The 23,699-nt window shown below is 50.6% G+C and overlaps 1 protein-coding gene across 4 annotated transcripts in view; it reads left to right on the top strand.

Annotated features, from left to right (window-relative positions):
- Nucleotides 1–23,699, top strand: part of MBP (myelin basic protein) — a 116,232-nt gene that overhangs the window by 21,079 nt on the left and 71,454 nt on the right. For all 4 annotated transcript variants that reach the window (XM_032654584.1, XM_032654585.1, XM_032654583.1 and 1 more), the window contains one exon: nt 3,053–3,128. In XM_032654584.1, the coding sequence (XP_032510475.1) occupies nt 3,078–3,128 (51 nt within the window). In that variant the 5' untranslated portion in view covers nt 3,053–3,077. The remainder of the gene's footprint in view (nt 1–3,052; nt 3,129–23,699) is intronic.

The raw sequence follows: 23,699 nt of genomic DNA on the forward strand, positions 1-23,699 counted from the left end.
GATCAGAACACACTGGCTTGGAAGACGCGTCCCCTCTCCAAGGAGCAGGGCAAGCAACTTGTGATTAGATCAGCTGTGCCTCAAAGCCCTTGCTCCAAAATCAGCTCTCCTTTTGTCCACAAGCAACCCCCCGAATATTCACACGTCCCACACTATTTTGATTTAGGTTAAATCCTTAGAGATTTGTTTTCTGGAAGCGGGGACCATTGTGTTGGGATTTGCCTAATACCTGCGGGGGAGGTGACTGAGGAGGGTGAGAATAAGATGGAAACGGGAGGAGGTAAGGGATGCTGGGCTTGAGTTACTGTCCAGGTGAGAACAGAGATGGTAGCGTTCGCTTCTCTGTGTCGGGGCTGGAAAACCCCAAGAGTCCAAGCTGTGAACTTGAAAAGAAGTTATCTATTTTTGCCTGTGTTTAGTTTCAAATACATCAATTCTTTTTTTTTTGGAGGTAACTTTTATTTTATTTATATATATCTTTTTATTGGAGTATAGTTGATTTACAACGTTGTGTTAGTTTCAGATGTACAGCACAGTGATTCAGTTTTATATGTACATATATTTTTTTCCAGGTTCTTTTCCCTTATAGGTTATTGCAAAATATTGAGTAGAGTTCCCTGTGCTATACAGTACATCCGTGTTGGTTATCTGTTTTAGATATAGTAGTATGTATATGCTAATCCCAACCTCCTAATTTATCTTTCCCCAATCAAATACACCAATTCTTATTTCTTAAACAGGGATGTTTGATGCACTGTTATTCTGTGTATTACATACGCAGTGCAAGTTATCAGTACTTCCTCAGAACCCCGCATGGGACCACAGAGAGATCGCAGTTCAGAGTGACCCCCCTCTACTCCCGGAGTTCAGACCGTCGTCCTGCACAGAGAACGTGCAGTCATGTTCTCCAACTGCAGTTCAGACCCCAAGAGGACAAAAACAAGTCCTGTCTTTACCTTTTTGTGCCCACTCTTATCAAGTAAACTACCATATGTGCCCCCAAACCTCCATTTTCCCAGTGAGGTTACCCCAAAGAGGTTTTTTAGGGGGTGGTCCCATGTAAGTAAATTGGGAAGGTGGATGATAGAATTGCACTGAATACTGAAATTATCTGCAAAGGTCGACTTGCATTTTTAAAAGCATACATTTTATTTTATTTAATTAATTTTTAGAAGATGTTGGGGGTAGGAGTTTATTAATTTATTTTTGCTGTGTTGGGTCTTCGTTTCTGTGCGAGGGCTTTCTCTAGTTGTGGCAAGCGGGGGCCACTCTTCATCGCGGTGCGTAGGCCTCTCACTATCGCGGCCTCTCTTGTTGCAGAGCACAGGCTCCAGACGCGCAGGCTCAGTAGTTGTGTCTCACGGGCCTAGTTGCTCCGCGGCATGTGGGATCCTCCTAGACCAGGGCTCAAACCCGCGTCCCCTGCATTAGCGGGCAGGCTCGCAACCACTGCGCCACCAGGGAAGCCCCCATTTTATTATTTTTTTAAGCATAGATTTTATTTTTTAATTTAAAATGCTTCATTGCTAAAAAATGCTAACCATCATCTGACAATGCAGGGTTTCCACAGACCTTCAATTTATAAAATATGCAATATCCACAAAGAGCAATAAAGCGAAGCACAATAAAACGAGGTCTGCCGGCACACGGTACAGTATCGTTAACTATAGTCACCATGTAAAAGCGTACACGTTAAAGTATTGGTTTTTTCACCTTCATGTCATGATACATGATGTATTCACATAATTCTTCTAAGTCAGCAGTGTTTTTATCACCACTAGAACCATGTCTTTGATTCACCAGAGCACATAATCCCCACTTCGATCCAAGTCGTTTGAAGTACAGCACTTTTTAACTAAATCTCCCTCTGCGTGGGGCTCTGGTCCAGTTTCCATTTACAAAATACAAAGGCGGGAAGGGTTTCCACTCCTCAGGTGCTTGGTCTCCACCAGCTCACTGTGTACCCCACACACTGGGAGGTGATGCTCTAAGACGCCATCACTCCCTTTCGCACCAATTTGCCTGGGGAAGGGCATGGGTATCCTTTGTAGTCACTGAGGGGTCACCCCGTGATGTGGGAGACTTTGGGGAAATTCAGATACTGGGCAATTCCTTCTTTGCAAAAGAGCGCCTTTGGGGAAACAAAACTTGCCTTTCGTCAGGCATGTGTAATATTTTAGAAACCCTTCCCATTTTTAGAAGACGATTCATTTTGTTGCCTTTCAAGGAGAGCCACTTCTTGTTCAGCAGGGAGCTACTACTCACATGTTCTTTGAAAAGGATACATCGTGGATGATTGAATTTTGCAACGGCCCTTAAAGACAGGTCACCTGGAGCCAGCTGACAAGTGTACGGTGACGGTGCAAGTGGTCCTTGTGGTTCAGGCAGGTCCAGGCATGTGTGTGGGATGAGGGAATCTGTGTGGAATGAGTTTGGCTAAATTCTTCAGTTCTGTGCCTTTCTGGAGGAAAAAAAAATAAATTTGCTGCTAAAGTTTAGGTTAGAAAATACAAATGAGGAACATGTGCTTTTTTAAATCCAACTTTATCTTCCTTACAAATTCTGCGGTTTCTTGGAATGCTTGTCCGATAAGCAACCCTTGGTCGGGTCTCGCTGTTTCTGTGCTCACACAATTCGCGAAGCATCAAGCTTATTTTTATTTTTCGGAGCGTCGGCACTTTTCTGCATCTCTGTTCCTCTTGTTACTGAACATGAGGTGTACCTCCGTCTGTCCATCTGGACTTGTGCACAGGCTGAGATCTCTGGAGATGAGTTCATCTTCCTCATGGATGAGGAAACACACTGAACAGTGTTTGTCACTGGACAGAATCCGGGTTTGGACAGCCGTCCCGCTTTCTGGCTTTTTGCCAGGGCTCAGAAGACAGTGACACTCACTCATGAGACTTCGGGTGCCTCTTGAGTTTGGGGGCTTTCGTTTTCTTTTCTCAGAAATGGGTACAGCATGTGGAACGGGATTGTGCTGATGGAAAACTAGTGCAGAAAACTCTGCAAGTACCAGTTTCAAGGCTAACGGCCTCTCTTTGTCTTTCAGCATCTGAAGACCTCGACGGCTCAGGATGGGGAACCACGCAGGGAAGCGAGACTTAGGTGCCGAGAAGGGAAATAAGGTAAGAAGTGAGCCGGCTCAAAAATCCTTCAAACGCACAAACCCTCCTCAGGTACCCTGTGGCTACCAGCGTTTTCCGCTAAAACAATTGGCTTGTTGTCCTCCTACCTTAGAAACGTCTAGGGCTTAGAATGCTAGTCCAAGACCCGAATTCCTCGGCCAGGACTCCAGGCCCACTACGATCTCACTGTGACTGGCCTTGTCGGTGCCATCGGCCCGACATCCCTTCCCCCACCCTCATCATAGGAGAGCAAACAGGAAAAACGCAAATAAAAGTCATCCAGATCCCTCCAGTGACCCAGAATGAATCTTCTGGTGTTTCTAGCCTCGCGTTCGCCCCTTTCCACCTTATTCCCCTGTTCCATGATGATTCTCTGCATCACCTTTGATTCCCCCAGAGTGACTGGGAAAGTGGTTCTCAGCCTGTTTCCCCCTGAGCCGCTCAAACCGAAGACCCGTCACCAGGGCACCTGCTGGCCTCATTCTCTGCCCACCGAAGAATCATTTCAGATTATGAGGAAATAGGCCTGATGTTGTGTGCAGAACCGTGAATCCACCCTAATTTGTAGGGGGGGAAAGGTTAATTATTCCAGTTCTTTGGTCCTTGAACTCAAGACAAATGACAGTTCATCAGAATGTCACAGTGGAGGATGGACCTCCACCAGCCCACACGCACACAGAAGTGCTTCAGAAATGTCCACCGGATTGAATTACATTACATTTGAGCCCCAGGACCTCTTTGCTGAGGTTCTGTGCTATGGGTTTTATTTAATAATAATGAACTTTGCAGCCATGAGTCCTTCTCTGATCTGTACTTAGACTCAATTTCCATATCAGCCAGGTGGGTAATTTTCCATAATTTGCTTTCAAGCCATTCATGTAAATCAGTGATTACATACTGTTCTTGTTCATATCTTATCTTACAAAGTGTTTTGAGAAAACATTGTTTTATCTAAAACAATGTTATGGAGTTTCTTTCCTAATGATGTCAGGCCCCAGGTCAACTAGAAGGGGTTTACCTTTTTATAATGTTACTATTGATTTGGAATTCTCTCATTGTTGAAGGGAGGACCAATTTTCTAAGGGTGTAAAGTGTTCTAGTGAGTGTTGAATGGGGAATCACGCAGTGTTTTCTACAACTCGAGCGTGAACTCTATTCCTGGTAACCTCCCTGTGAAGATACTCGTAACTCTGAGCTGTGAATGGGTTCAGTTACTCTAGAGACCGTGGGTCTGGTGGCATCTGCACCAGGAGGATGGAGTCTCAGCTCAGAGAGAAAGTGGAGAAACAGCTCTTCTCAGAGAGCCCCATCCTGTTAGCACGTGGTATGTTAAGGCACTGCTGATTTAAGTCACTGACTTGCAAGTCTGCTTCTGTAAACCTCTCTGTGGCTTGCAGTGTCTTTCCTGTCGTTGGACGTTGTAAAGCACCAAAACGTAGTTCTCACTGGTTTACTTTTACCAACGTCAGATTCCTGAGCGGTGGTACAGCCATAGTGACGCTTCTGTTTTCTGAAAGCTAATTTTTAACATTCTGCTGATGTTTCTTTGAAATTGGGCGTTTAAGACCACTGGTTCCTGTAGGGAGTTGTTACAAGTAACAGCTGTCTTCTTTTAATTGTCACTTGACAGAAAATATCTGAGGCCTTGTGGAGGGAGTGCTCTGGGGCAGCGGTCCCCAACTTTTTGGCCCCAGGGACCGGTTTCGTGGAAGACAATTTTTCCACGGAGGCGGGTGGGCGGATGGGGGGGTTCAGGCGGTGATGCGAGGGAAGGGGAGGCACAGATGAAGCTTCGCTCGCTCTCCGCCGCTCGCCTGCTGCTGTACGGCCGGTTCCTAACAGGCTGCGCGAACGGGTACCGGTCTGCGGCCCCAGGGGGTTGGGGGCCCCTGCCCTGTGGTGTTACGTGGAGCATCGGCTGAAACCAGAATAGAGAAAAACCACATGAGCTTGTGCCCTGCAGCTTCGCATCTGCACGTTTCTGTAGTCACTCTGGGAAGCTTGTTTCTCACTTACAAGGGAGTGGACAGAAAGCGTTTGCCTGTGTCCGGGGGCTGACTGCTGACCTGCTAACAGGCAGGGGCTGCAGGGACCGGTCACCCCACTCATCTCCCCAGCTCTGCCTCTTTGCGGCTCCCCCCGTACCGCACAGGGGGCCCAGAGCCCTCCTCGGCTCTCTACTCGCGTCCCCCATCAGACCCGTGTCCTCACGCCCGCGCCTGCTGCCTTCCTGGAACCCGCAGGCCTGCGGGGGATGTTAGGAGGCAGTGGCCCTGTGTCGTGACCCCCTGCTCTGCCGCCCTCTCCCCCACCGCCCACCCCACCCCCGTGCTCGGCCCAGCTGGGGAGGGAGCTGCGGTGGCCAGGAGCACACAGCTGCCTGCTGCCAGGTTCCTCCCCGTGGCGCCCCACTGCTCTCTCACTGGCTTCTTTCTCGTCCTGAAGAAGGCGTGTCACGATGTAGGAAGGAGCCTGTGATGGAAGGGACAGCTCTGGCATTTCTCTGTTCCTGTTCCAGCCTTGCGTGTTAATGTGGAAACAGACGCACGTCCAGGCAGCGATGCAGCTGTGAGCCCGACCTCGGGGCCCCGTCAGAGAGCAGAGTGTGCGTGGTGGAGGTCAGGGAGGCCCCGTCCACAAGGGGAACCAGTGGCATTCAGGGAAGTTCCCATTCACAGACATAAAGAAATCCCTGCTGGCCTCCGATTCCCTGTTTTTCTGAGCATCCTGGTGGATTTGGTTTCCAGGAAGCCCAGCTCACTAACTTACCAGCTCCTTGTCAGGCAGTGCGTTTTCACAATGGTCCTTTGGCAGAACCGGGGAAGGACACGTCCCAGCTGCCACGTCCCCGGGGTTCTCAAAGAGCCCCCGCCCTTGGGCAGGCTGTGCCCGGGCAGCCCTGGGAGCCCGGGGACCCTGTACAGGTGGATGACACGCTTGGCCCCTCTGGCTCCTGGAGGGGAGGGTTCGTTTCCAGGTCTGCACAGGAGTGAAGCTGGAGCACTTCTTCCGCAGGAGAACCAGCTGGGCCTTAGGACGGTGCCCACACCCTTTACTGAGGCTGTGCTGGGCTTCTGTCTCGTTCGGCGTTGCTCTGACTGTTGTCAGTCTCTGACCTGTGGATTTGCTCGTTGGGGTTTTCTGGTGATTTCTCTGTTGGACGCACCAGCTGCTATTAGCGCCTGCCGTGCTCCAGGCATCCGCACCGTGGCTGTGTGGTTGCCAGGGCTGCTGTGACAAAGCAGCGCACACCCAGGGGCTGAACGACAGACGTGTATTCGCTCTCAGTCCTGGAGGCTGGAATCTGAGATCCAGGTGTCGGCAGGGCTGGGTCCTCCTGAGGCCTTGCTCCTTGGTGTGTAGACGGCCGTCTTCTCCCTGTGTCTTCAAGTGGTCGTCCCTCTGTGTGTGTCTGTGTCCTGATCTCCTCTTATAAGGACACCAGCCCTATAGGATTAGGGCCCATCCTCGTGACCTCATTTTACCTTAATCACCTCTGTGAAGACCCCACCCTCAAATGCAGCCATATTCCGAATTCCTGGAGGGCTAGGACTTCGACACGTGGCTCCTTGGGGAACACGCGTCAGTCCACAATGTCCGTGTTATTTGATGCAGCCGAGAAGTGACTGGGAGGTTTGAGAGGCCAGAGAGAGGAGTGTCCCCAGCCCTGCCTGGTGATTGCCACCAGAGTCTGACCCTCACCCTCAGTGGGCACTGCCATTGCCCTGGCCTCTCCCCATCATGAGATTTCGGCATTCGCTTCTGTCCTGTTAACTCCTCCCTCGCAGACCCCTTAACCTTCCAGGCCCCAGATCCATAAGCCAACACCCCCGCTGCCCCTAGGACGTGGGGCTTGTCCAGAACCTTCCATGCCACCATCTGTCCACATGGCACAGCGGCCTTGAGATTGTGTCCTCCATGTGCTGCACTCATGTGTTCAGCCCTTCTCCACGCTCTGACCCTCTGAGTATCATCTTCATTTTACCCGTGATGGACTCTCAGAGTGGCCTGCGAGGTTGGCCCAAGGCCAGGTGGGGAGCGAATGCAGGAGCTGGGCTGTGGGGCGGCTCTCTGTCCCTCTAGGTCGGCACCAGGCAGCAGAAATGGAAGGAGAGCCGCAGGTGGACGTTTACATGTTCTAGTAGCCACGTAAAAAAGTAAAGCGACAGGAGGAAATTAATATTAATGTCTTTTCTTTAACTTAATATACTCCAAATATCATGTCAGCGTGTGACAACTATCAGGGAAGTATTTCACAATTCTTTCTGTCTCAGTGAATCTTCAAACTCGGGGGTATATTTAGCTTACATCCCAATGTGGCCTGGCCACTTTTCTGGCACTCAGTGGCCACATGTGGCTGGCAGCTCCAGACCGGACGGCAGCCTCCAAAGCCAGGCCCATCCCTGTGGGCCCTGCTGGTGTCCTCCATCCAGTTCACGCCCCCCCGCCCTGCCCACCGTGCATCTCATCCATTGCCTGATGAAGAGGAAAGAGAAATTGGGAATGACCAGCATAGTCCGTTGAGAGATGATGACGGGTCTGATTTTGCCCTCAGAGGGAGAGAGCTGGGCTGAAGAGGAGAAGCCGGAGGGGGAGGGAGGGGCTGGGGAGGGGTGTGGGTGAATGGCTGTTCTCTGTCCCCTTGCTGGACCAGTAACTGCAGAGCAAGGGCAGTGATGAGTGGAAGTCCGGTGCAGAGGAGAAAGCAGGAGCGTCCTTTTTAAATCTGCCCAAATCCAGAGACCGTTTAGGGCATCGGGAGTGCCTCTGGTCTCGTGGCTTCGTCTACCCTCCCCTGAATCACCCCCAAGCCTCTGGGGCAGCTTGAAGGGTCCAAGCTGGGATCCGCCCCGGCCTCCGCACCAGGTGCGTCGTGGTGCTCCCACAGACACGTCAGGACACTTGGCACTTTGCGTTGCCCCCAGTTTTCTCTAACAAGAGGCAGGCCATTCTAACTCGTGTGTGGACTCTGTCCCTTCAGAGTTCACAAGTAAATTAGCTGTTTAGGACTGAAAGTGTCTCAAATCTTGACTTATTCCTACATCCATTCACCCATCCATAGGCAGGTGCAGACTTCCGTTAAGCACCTCCCCTGCGTAGGACTGGGCTGGACTCGGTGACGAAAGCCCGGCTTCCCCACCAACTGTCAGGTGCCCTGGGACAGTTACTTCATGCCCCTGGGCTTCGGTTCCCTCGTTGGTTACAGAGATGAGGAGATGGTGAACATTGCATGAGCGGAAGGATGTGACACACAGCGCTGCCTGGCGCCCGGCACGTCCTGTGTTGTGCTGTCGCTGCTTCCGTTCCTAATGTTCTTACTCTTGCTGTTGCTTTAAGAGAAACGGGCGAGCATCTTCTGTCAGGACAGCTCCCAGTGTGACTGGAGAGACCAGCAGAGCTCTGACCCTGTGCCCAGAGCAATGACGGGATACAGGAGGGAAACCACGGGGACCGGGGGCCCTGGCCTGCCTGATGGCCTTTAACCAGCGTGGAGAACAGGCTACAGAGAGCAGAGGGAAAGCCCAGGAGTGGTCCTTCCCTGTGTCCTCGGGATCAGGGAAACACGGGCAAAATGTTGAAGTACGGTAAACAGGATTTGACCTGGGGCACCCATCGTACAATCCTTTTCTGCAAATCTCTCCCAGTTTCGGCCCCTCCAAACGCTGTGGATTCTGAGGCCCCCAAGCACCAGCCCCACCATTTCCGCAGCCTGACGCTGCCTGTCAAAGTGTCCCCTCACAGTGATTGCTGGGAAGAGGCATCCTTTTGGATGAATTTGCGTCGCTGAGGGCAGGGCCAGTGGCCCCTTAGACGTTCCATTGGTGTTTCCATTTCTGACACCGTGCTGGGTGGCCTTGGAACTTACTGGCACAAGTCAGAATACCTTCTGGCTACGTAGAGATAACTGGCTCAGCAGGACGGCCCTGGCCCCAGGCCTGTCGCCTGTGCTCCGCGATTGTAAGCGATTGTAAGCGGCTTCCCTCCTGAACCCGTGGGTGCCCTAAACACCGTGATTTCTGACAACATCTCCCAGAGCAGCAGTGAACATCCTGCGGGAAAGAGCTTTCGTGCCGTTTTTTGTTGTGCGGAGGAAAAAGATTCCCCGGCAGAGACCGATATCAGAGAGGTAAGAGGAAAATCGGGGAGCCGCAGGTGGGAAGGGTTCAGGGAGAGGGAGGGGTCCGAGGTGGGCGGAGCTGACGGCTGCCCCGCTGGACCCTCAGGCCCCGCCCAAGCGTCAAGTGTGGAGAACCGGGGCTCCCGGCACCTACAGACCAGGACCTGCAGAATCCACCTCAACACCTGTCACCTGGGGCTTACTAGGGCTGCCTGGCAGGTGTCGGTGGAAGGTTCTGGAACAGGGCCGGTCCCTGGGGACTCTGCCTCTCCTGCTTCCAGATTTCCTACTGACCTTGAGCGAGTGGGATTTCCAGCGTCCCTGAACTATTTCTTCTCACCTGAATTCTTCAGCTTTGTTTAATTTTCTTGTTTGAGCACTGACCTCAGTCCACATGGGAATGAACTTCAAGAAGTTTTCATACGAAACTAGTGAGGCCATTGCTAGTCAGAGGCATTACTACCAGGAAACATAAGAAACAACGAGTAGTTTATATTGGCATCCCCACAGATTTCCCAAAATGAGTGAACTCAAGTGATGATCTATTACAGTTTTCGAAAATCTAACAATGATAATTTTGAAAGCCTGCTTCTCACCTGTGGGATCTCTATACTTTTCGTGGCAGTGGTATCTGGCTCACAAAGTTTCTCCAAAGGCGCCCAGCCATGTTTCTGGAGTTTTCTATTTAATCAGCTTAGGAAAAACGATACCACGCTGAAAATCAAGGTCTGAGAGCAATTTTAGAATTTAGACTCGTGTCTGATTTTACAGTGGGGAGTAACTCGTTAGTCTGTTTTGTGTTTCCGACTAAATTGATTCGCTGTCTCAGCTGTTCTTCAAAGCCCAGTGTGTGCTGGCCGCCTCTCCGGGGATAATCACACCCCTGGGGAAGCCGTTCTCGTATTTAATCATCACGGACCCCACTGTCTGATGAGCCGCCGGGATGCTGTACCGGCGACGCTCTGAGAAATGAGAGGTGTAGTTTGCAAATATACACAGAGGCACTCAGCAGCTCAGCCCTGCCCACCAGCATGGAGATGGAAAATGTAGATTTGACGGGAAAATACGTTTCCTTCAAAACGTCTGACGTCCCAGCTGTGGGACAGGCTGACGTTTCCCCCGGGGGTTCATTGACTGCAGAACCGCAGTCCTGCATCGTCTCGTCCCAAGTGTGGCTTGTTGTCAGCAGTCTCGCTTGTTCAGGAGGCCCCGTGCTTTTCACGCCAGTCTCGGGAAGGAGGAATCTTTCTACTTTAAACCACGGCCAGCTCCGTGCCATCCTGTCTCCTCCCACGGGCTCTGCTTGCAGATACTGTGCCCTTGTCCCCCACCGCCCCCAGTGCTGCTGTTTGGGGAACCCTAACTGCACAGCCCGTACGGGTGTCCAGGGTGCCCATGACACCGCCGGCTCCAGGCCGGGTGGATGCTGGCAGCCTTCTCCTGTGGGCCCCAGCCCAGGGCAGGGAGTCGTCCACACGCCCTGCGCTGCGAACGGCACAGGTGGGCCCTTCAACCCCCAAATCCAGCGTTGCTTTCGCCCCACATCATGCTTCCTCCTGCAGTTCCTTGTTAGAACCGACCGCCGTCACCACGGCTACTTCGCGGAATGGGAAGCGGGTTTGCCAGGAAACTCACTTCCGTCCAGTCACCCAGACCCACTCGATGGGGCTGCCGTGTCTTCGAGCAGGGAATCCACCTGGGAAGTTAACGTTTCTGATCTGATTTTGCAGTGTGTTGGCAACTGTTAGACCCATACATGTGTAATTCTGTTTTCTTAGGCCGGTTCCATGAACAATTTTTTTTGAGAACTCAGGTAGTTAAGTTAATCAGATAATATACGTTTCAGAGTTTAGGGGGCTGAAAAGTAGAAGGTATTTCCCTGCAGACACTCACCAATCAGTCAGATACATGGAAAGACCTAGTCAGCATCAAGTAAGGCCTTAGATTGCGAGGTGCAGGCGGACTTTCCCTTGTATCTGTCTTCAACAGTCCCAGAGTCCTTTCTCTGTCTGTCTGTCTGTCTCTCCATCTCTGTTTGTATCTCCATCTCCATCTCTCGCACACACCCATAAAGAATTCCCCTTCGCCTCAACCGCACAGCATTAAACCACCTTCCGATAGGCCGATGGTGCGCTGTACCAGTAGCTGCCGTGCGTCTGCTACTCACTGCAGACGCCCCGCTGCAGCCCTGTGCCCCTGCTAGCCAATAGGGCGGTCACGTGACACACGTGGCTAGATGACTGGTACGGCAGAAGAACCAAACCTTTAAACTTCAGATTTAAATCGCCGTGTGTTCTGAGGCACAGTGCCGTTCCACTGGGTGCTTGGCGTGTCCTCCCAGTTCTAGGGTCCCCAGAACCCTGCCTGAGAGGCATCAGCTCCAGTTCTCGTTAAGGACAAAAACTGGTTCTTTCTCAGAGTCATATTATGATTGCGTACAAAAGTGAGCGTCGAGTTCAGAAGGTGAACTCCTCTGGAAACACCCTTAAAAACGCCAGCAACTGCAGAGGGCGGCGCTGTGAGCCGTGAGCTGCGTGCAGCAGGTGGGGCAGGTCTTGTCCTCGCTCACCTCCCTTGGCTGGGAGGGTCTCACGGCCCCGTGTCTTACTTACGGCTCCCTCCGAAGGGGGCCCCCTGCTGCAGGGTTGGGAAACGCGCATTGCAAACAGCATGCATTCATCTCAGTGCCTCTGAGTTCCCCGCACACACAGACGCCTACCCAGCTGACTTGCTTAGTGCCTCCAAAAGAATTTCCGCGAGCTTCTAAAAAGAGAAATAAAATAGTGTAGAAAATGCATCCTTTTAAAGAGGATTCCCAGAATCAGTAGCCTTCTGATAACAGTCATGGAGAAATCAACATGGGATCTGTCCCTGACTTGAGAGTCGAGCCACGAGGATATAAAGTGAAACATCTCATTCCAGGCTGGTTTGTGAAGTCGCATTTGTATTTAAGACCCCAGGGCCGCCTCTGAAGGGGGGCTGTCTGTGCCCCGAGGGATGGTGAAGACTGCCGTGGTGGAGATGCAGCATCTCCCACCCGCAGGTGAGCGCAGTCTCACTGAGTCCGCCTTTACGGCCGGTTTTCGAATGTGCTGAGTCAGCACCGATTTGCTCTTGGAAGGTACTAGCGACAAAGTCTCCCGTCACAGTTTTGCACGGAAAGCGTGCCCCTAGCTTGATTCTGATCTCTAAGGTCTGTGAGTGAGCATTTTGTTTCCTCTGATAGACTGAGGACACTCACACCTCTGTCAGTCAGGTGGCAACAGGCCTCACAGACACACATGTGAGTGAGTGGTAAAGACAGGGGTGTAATTAGCCAGCAGACCCCGGGCCCTCAACAACCCTTAATAAAAATAACGGGGCGACTATGCAGTGGGGCCGCAGGCCACGCGGCAGCACGTGATTTATGAACTTGCCCCGTCCCTGGCCCAGGCCCAGCGCCTCCCCATCCTAGGGATGGCCTCGTGGACCCCTGCTCAGGGGCCCCTCCCAGCTCAGCTGCTAGGGGAAGGGCCCCAGCAGTCAGTCTGCGGGGACCTCGAGGCCTCCGACTTAGGGTTGAGGGCTTGTAAACCCCAGGGGCCTCGGACTCCCGTGAGATGCGCACCTTCTGTGTCCTTTCACCCTATTATAGGGTTTATTAGGGTTGGGAGTTAGTTCGCAAGCTTAGTTTTTATCAGAAACTGTGACCAACCTTGCAAGCAGCTGACTTTGGGCCACGAAAGTCGTTCAGTAGAAGGGATAGGTTTAACACTGGTCATTAACTTTATAAATGACGTGACAATAAGGTCATTCTCTGGGTAAAACAACAGCAACAGTGGACCGTGCCCCCGAGGGGACGGCTTGAATAGACGGCTCTATTCAGGCCACCCCCACACGAGGCTTCTATCCTTAAGATCATGTTCCTGGGCCTCGGGCAGCTGATCACGTGGAATCCGGAGCCCGGTGACCCTGGAACACACCCGTTTATCGTCTTGTTTTCAGCTGGACTCATAAACCGTTCCTTCCGCATTCCTTCCCTCACCCTGTCATAGCCCCTAATTCCTCTGTCCCTGCATCTGTAACGCTAAATCATTTATGAGAGCTGACAGGACGGGGGAAGGGAGGCCAGAAATGTTGGCCTGTCATCAGATGCGCAGCACAGAACAAGCAGAGGCAGCGCCGAGTTCACTGAATAGGTTTCTTTTAAGGTGGGGAAGTGTTTGAGCTCACGGTGGATACGCGTTACGTGAAATAGTTTTCAGGCTCCGTTTGGGGTTTATGTTTGATTGAGAACACGATTCCAAGGATGGCACAGCAGATATGTATTCTTGAATTCCTACTGACCTGACGGAAAGTGTTTAGGTGGAAACTCTCCTTTCCAGAGGGTGGGTGAGTTAGATTTCCTGGGAGTGGAGAGTAGTGCCCTCCTGCAGGTGGTTCAGGTTGACGGGCTGGGGAAAGGGCTTAGGTGGTAAATTGTTTTAATCTCCAGTCGGTTTAGGGCTCGCCACTTGGTGTGCCCATGAAGCCTCCCTGAGCTGCCATTTCTCATCCGCTGCCAGGTAATTTCAGAAAGGCCACCGTGTAATTTTATCTTTGAAGACAAGTTTATTTCAGACTCTGAGAGTGAAAAGCGTGTCATTGCGTATGAAAACCCTGTGTTTGTTTTGTTATTAAGGAAGAACTTTTTTAATATTTATTCAAACCCTCTTACAATGTTTTAAATGAAACAAAACCTAAAAATCCAGGTTTCAGAATGATGCTTCCTGTCTTTTCTCACTCATTACTAAGGCAATATGGTTTTTTTTAACTTCTTTTAAAAATGGTTTCTTTTATTCATTTATTTATTATTTATGTTTGGCTGCGTTGGGTCTTTGTTGCTGCGCGCGGGCTTTCTCTAGTTGTGGCGAGCGGGGGCTTCTCTTCGTTGCGGTGCGCGGGCTTCTCCTTGCGGTGGCTTCTCTTGCTGTGGAGCACGGGCTCTAGGCGCGTGGTCTTCAGTAGTTGTGGCTCGCGGGCTCTAGAGCACAGACTCAGTAGTTGTGGCACGTGAGCTTAGTTGCTCCGCGGCACGTGGGATCTTCCGGGACCAGGGCTCGAACCCGTGTGCCCTGCATTGGCAGGCGGATTCTTAACCGTTGCGCCACCAGGGGAGTCCTAAGGCAGTATGGTTTTAAAACTTTAAATTTGGGAGTGAGAGATTTTATAGGCTGGAATACATTTGTGAAAATTTATCTTTCTGTGTTTGTCAGTGTGTGTGTGTGTGTTTGAGCGTTTGGCGTTCTTCTCACCCGCCAGCCTCCAGCCCTGCGAAGTGCCCATCGGCAGCTGTGTGGACACGTTCTCAGGCTCAGCCCCCGCTCTGCGCTTGTGTGATTCTAACACACCGCTCTCCTAGTTGAGATTTGGTACCCACATTCATTCGATTATCATACGGTTAAACAAAAGCCTCGATAAAATCCATTATTGTTTCCGTGGCTTTTGATACTTGCAAAACAGACTCTGTTATTCAATACGTCCTAAATTAGGCTTCAGCACAAGTCATAGGTAACCAAACACAAGCCGTCAGTAAATAGACAGGGCAATTTGGTAGTTACGTTAATTACCCGTGGCGAGCAAGGGTGGCTGCAGCCTGGGTTACTCACAGACGTGCGCGCGCTCACCCTGTGCTGTTGCAGAGCTGCATTAAGCCGCTTAACAAAATACCAACATCTTGAAATTTCGAAGTAAAAGGCGAGCTTACTTGTTGGTTTCGACTGTTTGGGTAGGAATCTGCCTCTTTCAGGAAGCAGAGTCTGAGACGTGTCCTTGCTGGCAAAGCTGCATGCTGTCCCCGCATCTGGGGGCCTGGCCTCTGCCACCCGCCCCCTCCTGCCACCTGTACCTGCTGCCCTGTCCCCCTGCCCTCCGCCCTCGCCGCCCGGCCCCTCCCTTCCAGCTGCTCACCTTATTCTCCTTGTCCCACCCAAACCATCGGGTCCATTTTCCTTCTCTGGCTGGTTTTGCCGCCTCACCCTGGAATGCAGACCCTGTGGGAACGGAGGCAGACCCACTGGCACCCACACGTCCCAGGGCCACTGGACACTGCACGGCCAGTGGGTGCCGTCACCCCAGGGTCCGCTTATGTGGCCTCGGCTCAGTGCACAGCGTCCAAGTTGATCTTGGTAGTGAAGTTCACACCGTGCTGGGGCTGGTTACTTCTGCTGGAAATGCCTGTGGGGAAGGAAACTTCTTCAAATACATCCCCCCACATTGCCTCCTTTGGATTAAGTAAAAATAAAAGGTGTCAGCTACCAAATGTAAAATAGCTAGCTAGCGGGAAGCCGCCGCATAGCGCAGGGAGATCAGCTCGGTGCTTTGTGACCCCCTGGAGGGCTGGGATAGGAGGGGTGGGAGGGAGACCCAAGAGGGGGAGGTATGGGGTTATATGTGTATACATATAACTGATTCAAATTGCTATACAGCAGCAGCTAACACAACACTGTAAAGCAATTACACTCCAGTAAAGATGTTAAAAAATAATAAAAGGTGTCAGGAGCCAACTTATTAATGTAGAGCCACATTCCGTTGCACTTCCTTTTCTGGAACGCCGGTGCCTCCCAGGAACCAGGAAAGTATCTAGAATGTCGAAAGCAGGTCCCATCGGTCGTATCTGCTCACCAGGGCCCCGCGGCGGTGACTGCCCACACCGGCAGGTATTTTAACTGGGGAGACAGATAATAAACAAATCAACATGTGAATTAGGTACTTTAGATGGTGTTAGGGCTCAGAAGAAATATGCAGGGCTGGGGGCTAAGGAGGGCAGGGGTGAGGGCTGCCGGGGAGCCACCATGATGGGGCAACGTAGAGCAAAGGCTGGGAAAGTGGAAGGTGGGAGCCACGCGGCTCTCTGGCGACAGATGTTCCAGGTGGAGGATCTCGCACGTGCAGAAACTGAGCCAGCCACTTCCTTGGTGCATCGGGAGAGGCAGGGCTGGAGGGGGTAAGATAGAAGGTGAAGTAGGCAGGGAAAGGCCTAGATCACGGAGGGCCTAGCTGGCTGTCAGGTAGCCCCGGAAACTGTCCTTCTGAGAGATGACAGTGCCTGGCCGGGGTAGATGCCTTGAGAAATGGTCAAGTTCCAGTTACCTTTGAAGCGAGAGCTGGTAGGATTTGCCGATGAACTGGGCGTCAGAGAGAGAAGGGAATGAAGGGTTGGGGCCTGGGCGTCGGGGGTACACCTGTGCACAGGTGAGGAAGCGTGGGCAGGGTAGGTTAGCGAAACAGGTGAAAAATCACCGCGAGCTTGAGGTGCCCCTTAGGTGCTCACCTTGCAAAAAGCGTCGGCAGAGACGTCCAAGATTCATAACTCTCAGATCAACTAAGGAGACGGGTTTAGAGAGGAATCCAAGGCTGAGCCCTGGACTTCAACATTTGGGACCAGGAGGGTGAGTGGCACCCGCAAGGGAGACCAAGATGGGGCAACCACAAGGTGGGGGATGGACATGTCACTGGGTCCGGCAGGGAGTGTTAGAAGACTTTCACCGGTCAAATAGCGCTGAGTCCAGGTCAGAAAAGGATGGAGGGTCAACCACTGGATGAAGCAGCCCGGGGTCCCTGCTACCCGGGGCCAGAGATGCTTTGGTGGCATGGTGGAAGTGAGACCCGATTAGTATTGGAAGGAGACTGGCTACAGTGGCCCAGAAGCCTCCTTGAGAAGCTGTGTGGAGAAGAGGAACCGGACCCAGGGCGCAGCTGGCAAGGGCGTGGAAGCCAGTCGGGGCCGTTTTGCTTTTGACGGTGGAGTTTTAAGAGCGTGTTCGTCAGCTGATGCAAATGGTCCTCTGGAGAGGGGACCATCGCCGAGGGTGGCAAGGGATGCCTGCTCTGATAAATGGTGGTCTTCTTTGGAAAAGGAGAGAAGTGGTTCATCTCAGCCTCAGGCAAGCGCAGGCCAAGCTTTAAGATCTGACCCCATGTCTGCAGCCTCCTTTGCAATGGCGAAGGCCTCTTGGCCAGCCGCCACCGCAGCGTCCCGTGAGGTGGGAGACAGTGGGACAGCACTACGGCCACCCGGACGCACTGCCTCGTGTTCAGCTGCTTTAGGAGAGTTGCAGCCCGTGTTCAGGAAAGCCTACCGACGTTTGGAAGCATGCTGGCCGTGCTGTTGTGTCTGGAAGGAAATACCTGCCTGTAGGGTGGACGCCAGAGACCCAGCTAAGCAGCTGCCCCCCACGGACCTGGGGAATCACGTTGCCCTGCAGGCGGAGGTGTCCAGGGTCAGGCGCGAAGGGATGAGGGCCTGGACCGGTCCGGTAGTCACCTGCTGTAGGTGCTTCAGGAAGATGCCGCAGCTAGACTCTCCAAGCTGCACCCGGGCCACAAGGACAGTATTCCTGAGAGGCACGGTGGGCGGGTGCCTTCCAGCCTGAAAGATGGCGCAGCTTCCAGGAGCATCGTCCTAGCTTCCTGTGTTTGCCGTGACAGATCATCACACACGGGGCGGCTTAAAGCAACAGAAGCTCATTTTCTCCCCGTTCTGGAGGCCAGATGTCTAAAATCAAGGTGTCGGCTGGGCCGTGCTCCCTCTGGAGGTTCCAGGGACGAGTCCTTCCTGCCGCTTCCAGCTGCTGGTGGGGAGTGTCCCACAGAAAATCTTTTTTTTGTTCTATTCTACTTTGTGACAATTTTAGTCCTTTTAAAAGAGGTTTATTGCAATGTTTTTCAAGGTGAAATATAATGTGGTATTTGTAGAATACAGTCCAGGAGTTTATAATACTGCTTTTTGGTGAGCCGTTCTTAGAGATTCCTCTCATTTCATTGTCGGAATACGAAATATTTAGTGACTCACTCTGCTTAGGAACATTGTATCTTTTGCCTTTCTTGCCAGTTCTTCAGCGTTTAAGAGAAAATCGATCTTTGATTTTATGATTTTGTTCTCAAGCGTATAAGCGTGCTCTAAAACAGGAGACTGAGCATACTTGTTTTAGGTCCCAATTCCTACGGCGCTTAAAACAAAAGGATGGTTTCATTAATACACAGAGAAACCCATTCGATCTGCACTTTCCTGGACAATTTAGTTGCCACCTGACCTTCCATCAAGAGGTTTTTCAAAATATTTTTTGTGTCTTCTCCTAACTATACTCTGACTTGATTTTATTGTCAGTTATGGAACCAGAGAAGGTCTGTGGCCTGAAAAACCAAATTTCCCGAGTGTGCATTTGCAGAGAATGTCGCACGCACGCTTTTGAGGAATCGATCCTATTGGTCTTGGTGGTCGGCATCTGCCAGCACTGGGTGTATGATATTCTTGAGATGTGCTTGGTCTCTTAATCAAGTTCCAGTGGCTCATCCCGACCTTGAACGGGTGGAAACCAGCTTTGGCCTGACTGTTTCTCTAGCTCCTGGAACGAGTCCGAGCGGGTTTCTGTTTCGGTGAATCGCCTGGGCGGTCCCAGGTACAGAACTTCAGCTACGAAGAAAAGCACCTGCAGAGACAAGTGACAGTTCCATTTTGCAAAACAAGTTTGTTCCTTTTGAGCGAGGGACCCAGAACTCAGGTACAATCAGAGTTCGCTGTGAAATCTCTTTTTCTTTCACTTCTCGACCTGATTGCATTGACGTGCACCTTAAAACCTGATTTTCACTTAAGAAGATTTTATTTCCACCTTTACTAAAATGTGGAAAGTAATCAGAAGATGCATAAGAGTAAAATAAATCGTGATGATGTCCAGCACTGACGGTGCTGGCTGAGGGTCAGACACTGTTACAGTCACCCCACGTATGGACCCATTTCGCGTTCAGAATAACCCCGTGAGATAGACGGTATCATTATGCCCATTTTACAGTGAAACAGGAAACGGAGGAGGTTGAAGAGATCGGCAGAGCTGAGGTATATATTCAGAAAAGTGGTCAGACTCTGATATATCAACATGTTTTTCCTTTGAGCAAAGATTCCGCTTCCATTACTAGACTTTTGCCCCTTCTACCCTGTCTGCATCACAGGAAGCAGTTAAAACCCATGTGCAGGCGTAGGGTGACGTGTTCAGGGAGATAAGTAGGAGAGGTTTTCATTCTATAAAACTCAAGGAAATTTCAAATTAAGAAAAGCAGAGCTCTCCACTGCCTTCTTCTGTTTTCAGTAATGTAGAATATCTTTTTGAACTGAATGAATGCCCTTCTGTGAATTAGCTTTAAGTGCATTTTATTTAAACTTGCCATTCACACGACCATCAAACTCTTTTTAGTAAAAGAGACACACGGAACAAAGCCCCCTCCCTCTCTCCCACCACCCCACGCCCTGCCTTTGTCACCGTCCTTCTTGTTCTACTTAAACAGCAGATGGAGCAGAAACTTCCAGGAATAAATAGGGTATTTGTGTTCCTAAAATAGATGTTAGAAGGTCCAGTTACATAACAGGTCTCGATAAACAGTTTTACTGTGACACTAGTTAATACTTAACTCTGCTGTGACCAGTGTTGAAATAAAGCCCTGAGCTCCTTTCTTTGCGTTCATTATTTAAAGAACACTGCGATCTTAATTACACTGCCAAATGGTCTTGCAGGGAGTGTGGCTTTTAAGCTACGTAGTAAAAGGACCATTTCCTAACCCAAGATAACGGCTTCACGAGCACCCCAAGCATGTAGTTCTAAACTCCCTTTAGTGATGCTACAACATTTCATTTTAACTACCTGCAAACTAAGCATTTATGTTTTTTAAAATATCGTTATTGAGATGTGATGCTCACGCCATACATTTCACCCGTTTAACGTGTACAATTTGGTGCTTTTTCACTTTAGTCGTAGATGCGCGGAACCGTCACAGCAATCAATTTTAGAACATTTTCATCACCTCACAGAGGAACTGCACTCTTCTGCTGTCACCCGCGCCCCCCGGGACCAGCCTCCCAGCCCGCAGCCCTAAGCAACCACTCATCGACTTTCTGTCTCTAGATTTCCCTGCTCCAGACCTTCTGTGTGAATGTAATCATGTAACATGTGGTCTTTTCTGTCTGGCTTCTTTCACGTAGCGTAATGTTTTCAGTGGTCATCCATGTTGTAGCCTGTGTCAGTGCTTCACTCTTTTTTAAGGTCAGTAATATCTCTTTGTATGGATATGCCACATTTTGTGTATCCATTCGTCCGTTGATGGGCAGTTGGGTTGTTTCCGCCTTTTGGCTATTATAAAGAACTCTGCTATAAGCAGAAACTCATTGACAAGTTTTTGTGTGGACATATGTTTTCGTTTCTCTTATATAACTTCTGAATTTAAAAAAATCCTGGATTGTCATATACTCATATCATCAAAAATGCTTCCTATGTTTTCCAGCCAAATCTAGAAAAGGAGTCCTGGATTTGAAATCTCATCTCATTGAGAGGTGTAACATCATGGTTCTTTTCCTCTGGAGTCCACAGTGTTGAGTGGGAAGCATTTTCAGTGCCTTTAGTCATAAATCTATTCAAGTTACTCATTCTAACCATCCTCCCACCCCACCCTACCCGCAACGCCAGGCCACCGCTAATGTACTTTCAGTCTCTACAGATTGGTCTCTTCCGGATATTTCTTAAATATGCCATCATACAACATGTGTGTGTGTGTGTGTGTGTGTGTGTGTGTGTGTGTGTGTGTGTGGCTTCTTTCACGTACATAGTGTTTTCAGGGTTCACCCGTGTTGTAGAATATGTCAATACTTCACTACTTTCTACTGCTGAATAATATTCCATTGTAGGAAAATGCCACGTTTTACTTACCCGTTCATTAGTTGGTGGACATTTGGGTTGTTTCCACCTGTTGGTATCACAGATCACGCTGCTGTGAACATTTGTGTATGAGTTTTTGCACGGACGTATGTTTTCATTTCTCTTGGGTATGTACCGAGGCTGCATCTGCAGGGTCAAAGGCAACTCTTTCTGAGGGGCCGTCGGAGTCTCTTCCGCAGCAGCTACACCATTTCACTACAGCGTACGAGGGCCTCCACATCCGCCCAGCAATTCTTTTTTTTTTTTTTTTTTTTTTTTTTTTTTGTGGTACGCAGGCCTCTCACTGTCGTGGCCTCTCCCGTTGTGGAGCACAGGCTCCGGACGCGCAGGCCCAGAGGCCATGGCTCACGGGCCCAGCCGCTCCACGGCATGTGGGATCCTCCCGGACCGGGGCACGAACCCATGTCCCCTTCATCGGCAGGTGGACTCCCAACTGCTGCGCCACCAGGGAAGCCCCTGCCCAGCAATTCTTGTTATCAGGTTTTTTATTGTATCCAGCAGTGTCGTGTGGGTTTTGATTTGCATTTCCTTAATGGGTAACAATGATGAGCATCTTTTCCTGGGCTTATTGGCCATTCATATGCCTTCTTTCTAGAAATGCCTGTTCAGATCCTTGACCAGTTATTTTTATTGGATGATTTGTCTTTTTGTTGTTTAGTTGTAGGAGCTCTTTATGTATTCTGGACACTGGACCCTTATCAGATAAATGATTGCGGTAGGCGGGCCTCTCACTGCTGTGGCCTCTCCCGTTGCGGAGCACAGGCTCCGGACGCTCAGGCTTAGCGGCCATGGCTCACGGGCCCAGCCGCTCCGCGGCATGGGCATGTGGGATCTTCCCGGACCGGGGCACGAACCCGCGTCCCCTGCGTCAGCAGGCGGACTCTCGACCGCTGCGCCGCCAGGGAAGCCCTCGTTTCACTTTCTTGATAACGCCGTTTGCAGCCCAGAAGTTTCAGATCTGCATGAAGTCCAGTCTACCCATGGTTCCTCTTGCTGCTTGTGCTTTTGGTGTCACATCTAAGAGACCGTTGCTCAGGCGGCACTTGCTTTAATGACTAAATTAAGTCTGATTCTCAGTCATTCTCTAATCCTTGTCACGTGGGCCCTGCTTTCAAATTATTCTTTAAAAGTGGAGTTCTGATGACTCACCAGATGTCTTCATGAAAAACTCATCACCGTCCTACATGTTTGTGAACAGATTCACGATTTCCACCCCCTCTCTGTTGCTTCTCTTTGTCTAGACCAGTGGCTCTCGACCAGGGGACCCCCTCCCCATCCTCTGGACATTTGTCAACGTCTAGAGACATCCCTTGTCACAACTGCAGGGGCTACTAGCGTCTTCTGGGTGGAGGACAAAGAAGGAGCTAAACGTCCCATGACACGCAGGGCAGCCTCTGCCCCACAACGAGGCTTATCCAGCCCTAAATACCAATAAGGTAGCATTGAGAAGCCCTGGTCTAGATGGACTAAGGTCACACTTTTGCCTGAATATCTCCATCCTGTTCTGATGCTGCATAAAAAGGGACATGCCGTTGAGATGAGTCGGTTTATATGAGTCTGATTGTCATGTCTTTTTGTATTCTTTGCATTGATCCCATAAGCTTTCAGTGTTTTACTAGTATCGTCTGTTACTTGTCCAAATCCAGCCAACAGCAAAACTGTAATCCTTGTTTAAGAAATAAACCAAAAATGCTGAATAATAAGTGCAAAGTAATACGAGCTATTTTTATATACTTCTTATTACTTTGTACAAACAGTACACACACACTCAGACATACGCACGTGTACACACACACACACACACACACACACGATTTTTTCTGATGTTGATACTTTAGTACTTTAACAGTTTCAAACAAAGTTTATCACCAGATTTAAATAACAAGAACATGCAGGAGGATTTTTTCAGCCACAGAAAATACCAGTAGATTCGATCCTCCCCACATGCGTACTGGTCCCTGAAGCACCCGCACGGCCGTGGGCTGATGGGCTGTTGGCCGGGACCGTCTCATTGCTTCCCTCTCCCCCTCCGGTAGCAGCTGAGATCTCTGAGATGTGATTAGACAGCAGTGCTGTAGGAATTTAAGCTAAACACGTACAGCCAGCCCATGTGGGGCCTGGATTTATTCTGAGCGTGAGAGGAATGATTTGCTTCTTAAAACAAAAAGAGGGAGAGTTTCCCTTAGAGAGATTCCACAATTTTCCTTGAAAGCACAAAGTGTTCCCAGAGCGAGGAACTGACCGCTTAGCATCCCGGCCTCCATCCCAGGTGCCCACACCTCAGGTCTCCCGCTGGCTTATCTCCTTCCTGGGAAGACGCTGGACTGGGGTGTCCCGGCGACCCCAGTGGCTGAGCCCATGCTAGCTCCCGGGAGCCATGGGCAGTGCCGGGAGCTGTCGGGCGACATTCCAGCACCGTGGATGCGAGTCAGCCCGTCAGCATTCCCATCGGGGACACTCTGGCTTCCGACTCTGGAGCTGCTGTCCACCCTCTGCTTGAGTCCCCGGGTTGACACCTTCAGGGAGAAATGAGTGGGAAGAAGGACTGTGTCACAAAGCATGTATCAGAGCGACGAGTCCACAAAAGATGTCCAAAGATGCTCACTTGTTGCCATCGCTCCTTCTGTTTCTTCTTGGACTTATCTCCCCAGCGTTATGGGAAGGCTTGTCTACCTTTCTTCTGATGAAACCAGAATCTTAAAAATATCTTCAATTCACAGGAATTTCCTAATC

Source organism: Phocoena sinus, chromosome 14 (genome assembly GCF_008692025.1).
Source record: "Phocoena sinus isolate mPhoSin1 chromosome 14, mPhoSin1.pri, whole genome shotgun sequence".
Classification (NCBI taxonomy): Eukaryota; Metazoa; Chordata; class Mammalia; order Artiodactyla; family Phocoenidae; genus Phocoena; species Phocoena sinus.